This window comes from Limulus polyphemus, unplaced genomic scaffold (assembly GCF_000517525.1).
Source record: "Limulus polyphemus unplaced genomic scaffold, Limulus_polyphemus-2.1.2 Scaffold341, whole genome shotgun sequence".
Taxonomy (NCBI): domain Eukaryota; kingdom Metazoa; phylum Arthropoda; class Merostomata; order Xiphosura; family Limulidae; genus Limulus; species Limulus polyphemus.
The window spans coordinates 648,384-663,855 of record NW_013665951.1 but is presented as its reverse complement, the minus strand read 5'-3'; the positions used below and the strand labels follow the sequence as shown (position 1 = coordinate 663,855).

Sequence of the window (15,472 nt, the reverse complement as noted above, 5' to 3'; positions counted from 1 at the left end):
CTCCTTATATACACATACACAAAGTGTCTTCTTCACTCCATATATACACATACACAGTCTTCCTCACTCAGTATATACACATACACAAAGAGTCTTCCTCACTCCTTATATACACATACACAAAGTGTCTTCTTCACTCCATATATACACATACACAGTCTTCCTCACTCCATATATACACATACACAAAGTCTTCCTCACTTCATATATACACATATACACAAAGAGTCTTCCTCACTTCATATATACGTATACACAAAGAGTCTTCCTCACTCCCTATACACAAAGAGTCTTCCTCACTTCATATATACACTATACACAAAGAGTCTTCCTCACTCCATATATACGTATACACAAAGAGTCTTCCTCACTCCATATATACGTATACACAAAGAGTCTTCCTCACTCCATATATACGTATACACAAAGAGTCTTCCTCACTCCATATATACGTATACACAAAGAGTCTTCCTCACTCCATATATACACATACACAAAAAGTCTTCCTCACTCCATATATACACATACACAAAGAGTCTTCCTCACTCCAGATATACACATACACAAAGAGTCTTCCTCACTCCAGATATACACATACACAAAGAGACCAACGCAGAAAAACAGCAACTGCATTCGTACCAATTCATTAGATTTAAAAAATACTACAGGGACCATAAAACAAATTTCCCGTCATTACAAATAGAAATAGACAATTCATAGTGGCTACAAAAAATAAATGATTGCACGTACCGTTAGCTATATCTCTTAACAACAAATAGTTTTTACTAATATCTAATAGCAGGGGGATAGTTGAAAAAGCTTTTCATATATATATGACGTTACTGTAATGAAAGATAAATAATAGAGGCTATATTACTCAAACACGTAAATTACGCGGCAGCTTAAACGATTAATAAATGAATTAGTAGTTTCTACCCGTTTATATCACTAGCAGAAACTACTTGTCCTACTAATTACTAATCGTAGTATTCATACGTCGTAGAAAAAAAAATTACAAAGTGAACATTTTTATACAAAAGTTTTTTTGTTTTTTTCTGGGAAGTAAGTACCGCACGAGAAAAGTGTTCTTATTGTGCTCTTTGATCATACGCAACTCATTGCATCAAAATGATTCAATGTATAAGCTCAAAATGTTCATAAATTTTACTGATATAAGCTATAATGTTTTTATATATTAAAAGTGCTACCCTTTATTGAAAAAAATGGTATTTTTTTTTAAGAACTCCAGTTTCTCAGTGTTACGTTTAATTAAAAATTGCATCAATAAAGATACAATCAAAACCTCACGTACGGTTCTAGAGAAAGTTGTGTTATTGCCGTGAGAATTATAAAGAAATAGTTGTTGCACATATCACAGTTATTTTTCTAATTGTCTGAATCTTGAATACTCAAAGTGTGATGTTTTTTTTATGTGGTGCCATTCAGTAGATACACAGATAGATACTGACATACACGCTACGTCCATTATAGTCAGAAGATTACTCATGTTCGAGGCTTCGGTACAGAGAACAAAACATATTTAGAAATGTACTTTCTACTAAATTTACATAAAGTATTTGGTATTATTCAAGCTGAGCGGATTTTTTTTTTTTTTTTGTGCAATTGGAATAAACGGCCACGTCAAAGACCTTCTTGGATTCAGTTACAGCCGTCCCTAATTTCGGACTATACTGATAAGAGGGAAGACAGCAGCACCCGTCGCCACCACCACAAGTGGTCTGTCTACATTTGAAATGATTAACGACATTAACTGTCAATATTATAACGCACCCAGAAAGAGCGGAACGCGTTCAGTTGCATCGCGGTGCCAATTAGAGCCTTCGGTTTCGTAGCCCGGCACGCTAACTACAACGCTACTGTTATAGAAAGTTTGGTTTGTTTTTTAATTTCGCGCAAAGCTACACGAGGGCTATATGCGATAGCAGGCCCTGAATTAGCAGTGGTAGACTAGAGGTAAGACAGCTAGTCAACACCACACATCGCCAACTCATCGACTACTCTTTTATCAAAGAACAGCAGGATTTACTGTTACATTATAACGTCCCCACGGTTGAAAGGACGATCATGTTCGTCGATGGTGATTCCAATCCGCGTCTCGAAGATTGCGAGTCGAGCGCCCTAACCAGCAGACCATACCCTTTATAGAAAGAATAATAGTTATATTATAGTTCAATGCGTCAGGCCATGCACGTTATAGAAAGAGTAATAGTTATATTACAGTTCAATGCGTCAGGCCATGCCAGTTATAGAAAGAGTAATAATTATACTACAGTTCAATGCGTCAAGCCATGCCAGTTATAGAAAGAGTAATAGTTATATTACAGTTCAATGCGTCAGGCCATGCCAGTTATAGAAAGAGTAATAGTTATATTACAGTTCAATGCGTCAGGCCATGCCAGTTATAGAAAGAGTAATAGTTATATTACAGTTCAATGCGTCAGGCCATGCACGTTATAGAAAGAGTAATAGTTATATTACAGTTCAATGCGTCAGGCCATGCCAGTTATAGAAAGAGTAATAGTTATATTATAGTTCAATGCGTCAGGCCATGCCAGTTATAGAAAGAGTAATAGTTATATTATAGTTCAATGCGTCAGGCCATGCCAGTTATAGAAAGAGTAATAGTTATATTATAGTTCAATGCGTAATAAACACTCGAACCTATCGAAATATTCTAATTTACTATACATAAGAAACAGAGTATTTTCAAGGTTACGTGGACTTCACTAAAACGTATAACATGTTAAAATGGATGGTTAAATAAATTCTTTTTTCATCGCATCAAGTTAGAGATTCTTTATTGCTCTCCTACTTTTTAATTACATTATACTTTTAATTGAGTTAATCCACACCATACATTTCATATTAAGCCACCATACCCGGAGATGACGGTAAAGACCTTTGTATGTGTGTGTGTGTGAGAGAGAGAGAGACAAGTGAAATCGAGACCACTTTCATTTCAGACTTCAAGATTTTGAGCTCCCTCCTTGAATCTAGTTTGTTCTGGATTAACCATGATGGTTTATAATATTCATTAAATTTATTATATACATTTCTACTGTATAATGTTTCTGTAATGCTGGAAAGGCCGACAACTAAAAGTGTGGTTTAATACAAACATTATGAAGGAAAGAACAAGTCCTTTCATCATAAAACGTTTTGTTTTCTCAATAAGCTAAAGGCATGTGGGGAGAAAATACAGGACGTGACACAACAGTTGTTTAATTTAACAATTTTGTGCAAAAAAAAATCAGCAAGAACAAGCAAATATAACTCTTGTTAATAAGATTCATTTCTATTACGTCAACACGAACCTCTGAAAGTATTTAATTGAAGAAAAAATGTCGTAGTAGATAACACAATGAGGCTTCGTATACGAAAAACAAGATAACCTTTACGCTTATGAATTCTAGGGAAAAAGCCAGTTTTTGTTGTTGTAAGATTTAACCTAAGAAAGCCTTTCGCTACCCCTTTTATTAAAGCAATATCATTAAAACGTCTGAAGTTCATTCAAAATTTAATTTCATGCCCTGCTAGCCAATATATATAAGCTTAAACAAAATTACCTCTCTCGTTGAATTCGCGTTCTAAACCAAGTTAATTAATAACTTTTAAAACCACAACGCCGAAACTATTTGTAATACCAGAGATAAGATTGGATGTTAATTATAAGCAATCTGCGCTAATTTGAAAGGCGCCGAACACGATCTGCGCTCACTCTTCATCTCCTAAGAATAATGAGGATGCAAAATAAACAAGTCAATGGAAAGGTAATCAATTAAATTATATCAAAGTTCAACTCGAGATTTGACAAAAGCATAAAAGGTGCTCATCAGCACATTTCTGTAAATATAATACATACTCTTTGTCTTTGTTTTGAATTTCGCGCAAAGCTGCACGAGGGCTATCTGCGCTAGCCGTCCCTAATTTAGCAGTGTAAGACTAGAGGGAAGGCAGCTAGTCATTACCACCCACCGCCAACTCTTGGGCTACTCTTTTACCAACGAATAGTGGGATTGACCGTCACATTATAACGCCCCCACGGCTGAAAGGGCGAGCATGTTTCGTGGGACGGGGATTCGAACCCGCGACCCGCAGATTGCGAGTCGAGCGTCCTAACCACCTGGTTATGCCGGGCCAATACATACTCAATAACGTTCTTTCTAAATAAAAAGATGGCTACATAGTTTAAACAACACTATATCGCTTACCGTAGATAGTTTTAATGAGATATAAAATTTCTTTGTTCAGTTTATATGAAATAGTGCTCTCGAATATATAACACACAATAAAACATTTACTGGTGGTACCTACCCAATGGAAATAAGGAATATTAGTACACAAGTATCTGGCATTTAAACAGCTAAATCAATGGGTAACTCTCATCGGGATGTCTAATCTTGAGAGCCAACCTCCCACTATACGTTTAATATCAATGTACAGGATGGTTCAAAAATTAGTGATTCTATACCAGTATAGTAATTATGTTCAGTTTTCATCAACTTAATCACAGAATTGCAAGTGGACTCCACTGGTTTTTTAAAGACATTTTTATAAACTATTTATGCACCAAAAAGCTCGTGGGTCGATGACTTTGTTGGTTGCTGTTTATTTGTTTTAAGAGCTTGGTTGTACAAATAACACGTGAGCAACAAATAAAAACACCATTAATATTGCAATCAATCCCACTAATTAGAGCTAAGATCCCCTGAGTATTTTACATAAATTTTTTTACCATAATGCAATATGTGAACCCTGGCGGTAATGGACGGTATAAAAACAAGTCGGTAAATTGAGGGTTTAACATAAACAATGAGTAAGTATAGCACACAAATGACATGGAACCAATCCCGCCAATCAAATCTTATCACACAGAAGGTATTCGAGTGTGGGCCAACTAACTTTTGGACTATCCTGCATTTCTAACAGTGTGGAGCAACTAACTTTTGGACTATCCTGCATTTCTAACAGTGTGGGGCAACTAACTTTTGGACTATCCTGCATTTCTAACAGTGTGGGACAACTAACTTTTGGACTATCCTGCATTTCTAACAGTGTGGAGCAACTAACTTTTGGCCTATCCCGCATTTCTAATTGCGACAACAAAAAATATATATTATGGAAAATCTAATTATTTTGAATAATTAATTGATTTACTCACAAAAACAATAAAACGGGAAGCATTGGAAATTTTGTCCACTTCCAACTGCCACATAACAGGAGTCGCAGTGTTCAGAATCACCACCAGTGGGCCAACGTGAAGACTGTTTTCCATGCGAGGCCTAACTTTGAGAGACACGCGAGGTAAAAATCCTGAAGATGACGTAGAGTTAAATCCAGCACTCTCCAAGTATAGCACGTGAACTTCCTGGAATAATCAATAAAACATAAAAATAATGATTTTATGGCAGGGATAAATGTTACAAAGAACTTTATTGAACTCGGTGTCATTCTCAGTAAGTCTTAATTCATAGTTCTTTTGCACGGGTTTTCCATAAAATTATTTATAAAACAGGATTCGATTTTATCAGTTTTTTAGCGATTACTTTATTTTAATTATAAATCTTGGAAAACAAACCGTATAACATTAAAATTTCTCAATCGGGTATTTCAACAAATAAAGAAAATTCGGTCTTGTTTCATGTAAATTACATTTATCAAAAGTTGAACATTTAGTTAATCAAAAAAATTCCTTGGTATGGAACAATAAAGACGTTTTTAGAAGTTACTCATCGAATCCAAAATGTTTCTACTGTAAACTGGGTTGTGTATTTAATTATCTGTAAGTAATATTTGAACATTAAAGGTCAGAAAGTCACAATATATGCCCCCTATATGGGTACTCTTCTTGTTAAAACGTATGTAGTCGGCTTGTTTAACGTTTTGTCCATTGTATGGGTGCTTTTCATACTAAGACTGAAGGAGTCATATTGTTTAACGCCATTTTGTCCATTGTATGGATGCTTTTCATAAGACTGATTGAGTCGTATTGTTTAACGCCATTTTGTCCATTGTATGGATGCTTTCATACTAAGACTGAAGGAGTCATATTTTTTAACGCCATTTTGTCCATTGTATGGATGCTTTCCATAAGACTGATTGAGTCGTATTGTTTAACGCCATTTTGTCCATTGTATGGATGCTTTTCATACTAAGACTGAAGGAGTCGTATTGTTTAACGCCATTTTATCCATTGTATGGATGCTTTTCATACTAAGACTGGAGGATTCGTATTGTTTAATGATATTTACTACTTGGTAAAGTTATCAGTACCTTTGAATTCCTTGTGATATCTTGACTGGTGCACCCTGTCACGTGAGACATTCTCTCTAACAGCGGGGTTACATACTGGGACTGGAAGTGCCACTTTACAGTACACGAACGTGAACTGTTAACTTCTGTAACGAAAATGGGTTCTAGTTTTATTACAGAAAAATACCCTCCAACAAAAGTAAAAACAACTTGTTTTGGTGAGTTAATCGCTACAATCCACAGCTAAGTAAAAAATTACTGTGTGAAAACACAAGTAAACACACAACTTGGTTTCATGAGTCAGTCGCCACATGATTTGGTGACTTAATCGCCACAGTCCACAGCTAAGTAAGAAATACTTTATGAAAACACAGTAAAGAAATATCGTTTTAATATTATGAAGTTTAACCTTGTGTGAACAGGTGGGGGTCAAAGTGCACAGGCCACGACCCTTTACAGAGTGACATTCAACAAGATGTTGCGTATTTGATATTAGAACTATAAACTATTCGTAATGAAACTTTGTAGAAGGGACGGCAACTACCTGTTGTAGAGACAAGTGTAGATAACGACGTTTCGAAGACCTGAAGACGAAAGGCAGAGGACGTCGTCCTCTAGACTCGTGTCTCTTCAACAGGTAGTTGCCGTCCCTTCTACAAAGTTTCATCATGTATACTCTACCCAAACAATCTATCAAAGAATATTAACTACTCATTTTACCCTAAAACTACTGATTTAGCGACAGTTCGTGGTAGAGAAGAATAAACACTAGATAGAACATATAAGGATATTACAAAAAAATTACAGATACGCATTTCGAAGGTTCTAGAAGTTACGTAAATACAATATGTAAACTGTACCATGTCCAAAATATTTTTATTCTTCACATAAACTTCACCTTGCACTCCGACTTGTCAGATTCTGAGTTAGACCGACGTCGTCAATTCACAAACATATCATGAGTATTTTTGTAACACATCCGATTTTTTTTATTTTTTTTGTACAACAGCCTCGTACGTTTTACTAAAAGCTTGCCATATTTCGTGTGCACACACATAGTAAACTGAGAATTATAGTTAAAATTCCTTCTCCAATACGCGGTCCATAATGGACCAACCCCGTGGATATCTGATTAAAATCGCTCATAACGGTAAGGGGCTGTCCACAATTTTCGCAAGGGGAAAGGAAAGTTTGTGCACGCTTTAAAAAAAAAAAAAACGTTTTTGATATAACCAGAGGATTAGTTGTGTAGTTTTTAAAAGGTCAAAATAAGCATAATTATGAAAAAAAACTTTCATACTATTGTTATTTAGGCCCGTTCAAATACATCTTTATGAATGCATATTTCAGTATCCTCGCCATTGAAACTTGCAAGTTTTCGATGGGAAAGCTACAACTTAAATCGTTATTCTTAAATTACAAAACGAATCATGTTCAACTTATTTCATGCATATAACACAGGCATTATGTATACATATGTAAATTTCCAGCTTCCTGCGATTAACTTTTTTTTTAATCAAAGCTTGCACACTATTCATTCCCTCTGACTACAATAGCTTTTTTCGGTCCACGTCAGGCCTTAGCCAAATCTAAACCAGCCATTCAGGTATTTTGAACCGGTTGCTTTAGTTACAAACACGAGTCCTCGGTTCACTTCAAATGCTCTTTGGAATTTGTACAGCAGGCTTCTTTCTTTCTAGTCTTCTAGCTGAAGTTGTAACTTTGCTTTACTGGAATACGCCAACAAAATTCTTTTTAATTCAGTTTCTTGTTGTAAAACTACGCGGTTTGATGAAAAACATTATCAAACCATCATAACGTATTTGTTTGTTTGTAGTCGAACACAAAACTACACAATGGGCTATCTGTGTTCTGCCTACCATGGGTATCGAAACCCGGTTTCTAGCATTATAAATCCGCAGACATGCCGCTGTGCCACTTGGGGGCCCGCAACGTATTTAATACTACAAATTGCACGTTACATGTTTAACATTATGCAATAAACACCCATCGCCTAAATGCTTTTACGACTAATACAACAGATTTTCAAAACTGTAGAAGTTACACACAGTTACAAAATACAGCATCATTTTTGACCATTAGAAAAAGCTTAAGACACGCAGACGTAACTTTTTTCGTCGTATCAAAAAAATGTTATAAAAAATCGGCTATGTTATAGATTTGTGACATCTGTTCCTACTAATATTTTGTTTTTATTTCCAGCCTTTTCAATTTCTCACACAAGCTTCTTAAAATAATAAAAACGTGTAAACGAGATGGTGTATTCCGTTTCGCAATGTCTTTGATGTATACGTGCAACTGTTTGACTGCTGACGTGGCATGAGGTTTGGAGTATTTGATTTTCTCTTTTCTTGTAAAATCTCATGTTAACGTCTGTCGATTCCCACAGGTTGCGACCAAATCTTACACATCGTAACAGTAATAATGAAAAAAAAAAACTGAAAACAACACCGCATTTAATTCATGTGAATTTTATCAGGTCAACAACACTGGCCCCCTACTCAAATGTATACACACAACAGTAGTTTTCTATTTGTTGCGCACATAAATTATCAGTGTAAAAAAAAATACTTGTAAATAAAAAACTACAACAGTGGCTGCCAGTAGCTTTGTCTGAAATTGCCCTCATGCACACACACACACACACACACACACACACCCTTCCCTTGCATTAAACACACACAAACGGGACCGTGGGGAGGGGGCAGATTAGGAACCAGTGACCTAAAAATGAAATAACCTCTATAGTTACAAGTCCGCCCGAATTTAATACAGGCTTGAAATGCAATTTACTACATAACTGTAGGATACCACAGTCATTTAATACTTTGTATGCGAGGAAATGGATTTGTTATGATAATATATATATATATATATAAGGCAGAGTTGTCCATCTATTGGTCAGCCTGGTGTCACAAGTTGTTATGTGGAGCAAGCTGAACCAATTTCGATTAAATTTGGAAGACGAACTCGTGTGGATACCCCAAAGACAGAGTTTAAATGGATAAGTGTCGGACAAACGTTTAGAGTTTGACAGCTATTTCAGTTTTTATTACATTAATAACGCAACTGAGGGCTCAACTTCTACTGAGTTAGCCGTCCCTAATTTTAAAGTGATTGACCAGAGGAATGGCAACTAGTCAACATCACCAACTCGTTGGCCTCTCTAATCGAATAGCGGGATTTGACAGTTACTCTTATAACGTACCCACAGTCCCAAGGTGCGGAAGGCGATTTTTTGTTTTTACCGTTGTAATTGGGCGCGAGCCACGGAAACTCAGATCTACAGACCGAAACGCTGACCCCCAGGCCGAATTTGGCTCGAGCTAGCTTAAACTAGGAAATATGGATCAAAATATGTAAAGCCGACGCCAAAAAGAAAATAACGTTTATTTCCGCGAGTAACGTTTATTTCCGCGAGTAGCATACGTACTTGGAATCGGACAACTGTTCATGTGACATGACTCAAAACAATTGAAAGGGCGGCTCACACCCCTATTTATATCATTACTTTATTAATCCCAAAATAGTGATATCTTTAAATGAATACTAAGCAGGGCTTCAACTGAATATCATTGGTTATTATCTTTACTAAATCATCACTAAAAACTTGTTGATATTTGAGTGACATTTCAGTGTACATAATCTTAAATCAATAACTTACTTGACCATCCGACTGATTTTTTTGTTACATTTTTAGTTTTAAATTTTACAGCAAAAAAAAAAACAAATCATTCAATGTCCACAAAACCAGCATCAATTTCTGTGTATAGAATCAACTTTTAACGTTGTAACAAAACGTTACCAATTTAAAATTAATCCAAAACGCTAGATGATAATACATTCAAATCGATTTGGTTTTGACAACGAATCCGGGTTCAGACTGCTTATCAACGTAATGCCTGAATGTCAAAGGTAAGGCTCTGCCTAACGGAAATCGAATGTTATGCAAATAATCTGTGATAGGAAAGTGGAAAGGAGCTTATACTGTGAGGAGAATTAGCAAAGCTGAAATTTGCTGTTTCAGAATAGCAGTCACGAGACCCTCACGGATCCTTAGTGGCTGTTCATCCTCAGCTCTACTAATTATGTGCATTTTTTTTTTTTTTAGCCTGAAACTTTATATATATATATATTTCTATTTTGTATTTATGGTAAAGTTATTAAGGCTTCTTGCCGACGGCCCTAATGTCGAAATACTGTCCAAAGGAAACCCAGCCAGTCAGCAACACCCAACCCTAATACTCGTCATCTATACGCTTACATTGTTTTGCAGCCAGCTCACTGAACACTTTGGTCCCGAAAAGGTTTACATTGAAAAATAATAATAATAATAATAATAAAAAACAGTTAACTGATAAATCTGTTGCACATTTCGAAGAATTGACATTCTTGGTATAAAGGCAGATATTCAGTTATATGTCACATACGAAAAACATGAAATTTCGCAGTTTACTGAGTTCATTAACCTCACTCAGCTCGAGACTGATGGCGGAATTAAGAACACATAAAAAGTAGCAGGAAAAGCTGATTTTTACGATTATTTTATTACCAATGTGTTTATATTCAAGTACATGGCCTGTACCTAATGCAGTGGAATTATATATATATATATATACACACAAACACGTTTAGCAGAAGTCTAAACTGAATAAACTCGTATGGCGTGTATATTTATGAAGAAACCGTTGTCTGAAAACCAAACTAAGACCTCTTTCGTAATAATTGATTATAAAAAAAGGTTTTAATAGTATTATTATTAGTATAAATATTTTAGTTTCACACTCCTTGCTCCTTTTATCTTTCGACCTTATAATAATTTCATATATATATATATGTGTGTGTGTTTTTATACCCTAATAAAGGATTGAGTGTGACCTAGTAGTTGCTTGCTTGGACTGTGAATCTGAGGATTCGAAGTTCGCGTCCCGTTGCCATAAAAAACTAAGTCTAAACTTTGAGGCCTTAGATACGCTAAATAAAATATGTTTAAATCTCACTATGGAGCAGTAGCTAAATAAGAAATGTTTAAATCTCACTATGGACCAGCAGTTAAATAAGAGATGTTTAAATCTCACTATGGAGCAGCAGCTAAATAAGAGATGTTTAAACCTCACTATGGACCAGCAGCTAAATAAGAGATGTTTAAATCTCACTATGGACCAGCAGCTAAATAAGAGATGTTTAAACCTCACTATGGACCAGTAGCTAAATAAGAAATGTTTAAATCTCACTATGGACCAATAGCTAAATAAGAGATGTTTAAATCTCAGTATGGACCAGCAGCTAAATAAGAAATGTTTAAATCTCACTATGGACCAGTAGCTAAATAAGAGATGTTTAAATCTCACTATGGACCAGCAGCTAAATAAGAGATGTTTAAACCTCACTATGGACCAGTAGCTAAATAAGAGATGTTTAAAATCTCATTATGGACCAGTAGCTAAATAACATGTTTAAATTTCACTATGGACCAGCAGTTAAATAAGAAATGGTTGAATCTCACTATGGACCAGAGTAGTCCATGAGCTGGTTGTGGGTACTTCCGAGTGTCCCTCTAACCTATCATTTAAAAAGTAGGTTGCGTGCCGATAGCCCTTGCGTAATTTTGCGCGAAAATTCTGAAACAAACAATATCTTATTAAATATAAACAAAAGCCAACATACGTAACTAATCAAACAGTTTTGGATTGCACGTTTAAAAAAAGCATTAAAAACTTGTATTTTCTTTGACCAACTTGGTTGGTAATGAATACAATAAACCTTACGACGTTACTAGTTTCATTTTTAGGGTCAATTCAATCTCTCTCCTATATTATGAATTAAAATACATATGTTGTGCGAGATCGTTGACTTGAATTGAAAATAATTTGAAGAAATAACGTGTTTTATCAAGATGTCTTCCCACTAAAGACTGAACATAAATGAAGATGAAAAAGTCGCTCACCACCATTATATTTCCAAGTCCCGCCCTGACTATGATTGTTTTAGTAATGTGTGTGCGTTTCGTTGTCTTTTCGCCTTTTGTGACAATAACTGGTTGAAATGTCATTAACCTTGCAAGATATTTTGTTGTGTTATGGCGCATATTTCGACCAGCTGTAAGAACAAGATAAAAAAAAATGGCAGTGGGAAACTTCTGCGTCGCTTAGTGTAATATCTACTGCTCTGATAAAACCGATAAAAACATGGCATAAAAACTATATTATCTTTTGTCCGTCTTTATACGATCAGTGTCCATACAACTTAGTAACATTAGAACATCTATGATAATAACAGCAGAAAATAAAGTTACAACTGGGATTTGTTGTTTTATGTGTGAGTGTGTATGTTTGATCGATGAATCACGTATATATGATTACACAATATGATGCGTGGTGACTCAAGGATAGGATAATTGATTTGTTGCTGGTATATCGGCATGCAATGGGTGTTTTCCCAAAAGTATAAGGTTATCTGATGGAATAGAGCCGATTCATTCCTCTATTGATTCTTCAACTTTGCACAGAGCAAGATACCAGGATGTTACTGGAAGCTGTGTCAGTTTATTAAAATAAGTCAAGAAAGATGGATGAATGGATCGGTAGAGGTTTTTATTGCTTACCTTCTTCTCAGATAGATACATAGATAGACTTATGAAACTCGATGGTGTCTTTCCCTCGCTACACTGTCTTTTATTTTATGTGTAAAACGGTACAAATCACTGTAATACGATGCATACCATATTCTCCCAAAGTTACAACTTTGTTATAAACAAGACTTGTTCTGGGTTCTTCTTCCTCGTCTGTGTATGATGTTGTCCAAGATATTTATCTTGATGGAAATTCCAGACAATCTTGTAGTTAGAAGAATTCCACCAGATGGAAATCTAACGAAGGACATTCTAACAACCTTTTACAAGCCATACATTAGTGTTATTAAACCTGATCTTATTTTGAAGGGTGATTATGGCCCATCCCCACCGTGCACTTATCGCCAATGTCTACATTGAACAGGAAATTACTGGAAAAATAAACTGGTGAGCATTTTCTGCGCACTTAAACCCCATATAACCCATCTCATGGTCAGATTTCACGTCTACCACACCCACGAGACACACTGCGTTGGCTAGATAACAGGCTAGTGGATGAGAAAACTTTCTCCAAAACACCATCCAGAGTGGCGTGGCGAGCTGCGTTGACCATTTATAGTGAGAGTATATATTTGCTCTTACGGTTAAAATAACGATTCTGTGAATTCTAATGTTTGAGTTAAGAATCGTGAAATCTGGTGGTTCGTTGCTAAGCGGATTCACGTTCACAGTTTCGTAGACTATGATCTTGGGAAGAGTATAACTTTTCAATTTAATTAATGGTTTGCAAGTTATAATTCAGCTACCTACCAAATATACACCAGTAATGTACTGGTTCCTAATTTACTTTGTACAGTATGTATATGTGCGCGCGCACACACACATAAATGATGAATTACATATTATCTATTCTTTATAATCTGGGGTCATAATTCTCTGTTCTTTAAACCCTATGTTTCTACACGTACTTATGTTGCCAAGGAAACCGACAATATTTGTGCACTAATGTCGACTTATCGTTGATATTTTAGGACAAATACGAAACACAACATGGTTAATATGTTTTTCAAAGGCATCACTTTCGTATTACTGAAAGTAACAACAAGAAGGAACCCATATATAAAAAAATTGTACTGGCTGTTGTCTGTCCATGTAACTACTTCGCAGGGTGTCGATAGATCTTCATCAGAATTGGTATGGAGGTTCATTAAGTTCATGAGGGGGAAGATACAAATTTTCATTTTTGCATTTTGTGGTTTTTATGAGCGTTTTTTTTTTTACCACTACCTCACCTCCTCTGGATAGATCTTCACCAAATTTGGTACAGAAGTTCATGGGGAGATACAAACAAATTTTCAATTTTGAGGGTTTTATGGCCGATTTTGCGTTTTTTACCACTACTTCTCCCCCCTATGGATGGATCTTCACCAAATTTGGTACAGAAGTTCATGGGGAGATACAAACAAATTTTCAATTTTGATGGTTTTATGGCCGATTTTGCGTTTTTTACCACTACTTCTCCCCCTGTTGATGGATCTTCACCAAATTTGGCATGAAGGTTTACTGAGTCCATAAGGAGATAACATGCAGAGTTGCAGTTTCACATTTTGTGTTTTGCAGTTTTTATGGGCGTTTTTTACAATTACATACACGGGAAGCCATCTTTCACGTCCTAAGATAATATATATATATATATATAGTTGATGAAGTAAATTGTTCCAGCAATAAGAAGAAGCTATATCTAATGTTTTCTGAAGAAACAGTAAAACAGAGGAAGCGTAATGATGGTGCTATAATAAATATAGTTTAACACCTGAGGTCGTACTCGATAAACTCTGACGTTACATGGTCTGTACGCCCGTTTTAATTAAGGATCCTGTAGCAGTAGTGTGTTACAACATCCTGTCCAGTTGATACGTTCGACTTGTTAGCCCCTGATTTCAAGTTACTGATCACAATGCTGTCATACTAACCCAAAGTTTTTCTTGATGAAAATAGACCGTCATTTCGGTTTTCATGGACGACCGATCACATGAGAACAGTTTGTTTGGAATTAAGCACAAAACTACACACTGGGCTATCCGTGCTCTGCCCACCACGGGTATCGAAACCCGGTTTCTAGTGTTATAAGTTCGCAGACATGTCGCTGTGCCACTCGGGGAACAAAATGAGAGCAGAAAGTCATTGCTACTGAAATAAGCTAAGTATTGAATTACCGGACAATTTAAAAACCTGTTAAGAATTAAAAAATAAACCAAGAGTATTGAAACGTATATAAGAAGAGAGGCGTTAGTGGAAATTCTCCAAATTTCTTCTATAAAGAAGAAGAATGTGTTTTGTTTTTCGTTAAAACTAAATCGAATTAACTATACCGGTAAAGGAAAATAAGTGAAATTCGTTTTAACAGAACAAAGCACGACACGCTTGTCTATGTAAAGTGGAAGATTAATACATTTGTTCTGTCAAAGCTTTTAACACGTAGTCTTGCTTTTCAATTTCTAGAACGATGCGGTGGGAATATATACCGTATTTTTCGGAATATAAGACGCACCCTTATTTTGAAGACAAAGTTTTTTGGGGAAAAAAACTTTAAACGCATTTGAAAGA

General features: G+C 35.7%; 1 protein-coding gene across 1 annotated transcript in view; it reads right to left on the bottom strand.

Moving 5' to 3' along the window:
• Nucleotides 1-15,472, bottom strand: part of LOC111085344 (transforming growth factor beta receptor type 3-like) — a gene marked incomplete at its 3' end in the record, with an annotated part of 50,032 nt that overhangs the window by 32,750 nt on the left and 1,810 nt on the right. Inside the window, exons 2-3 of the mRNA XM_022383498.1 lie at nucleotides 6,295-6,419; nucleotides 5,183-5,389 (exon numbers count right to left, since the gene is read on the bottom strand). Coding sequence (XP_022239206.1) covers nucleotides 5,183-5,389; nucleotides 6,295-6,345 — 258 coding nt within the window. The remainder of the gene's footprint in view (nucleotides 1-5,182; nucleotides 5,390-6,294; nucleotides 6,420-15,472) is intronic.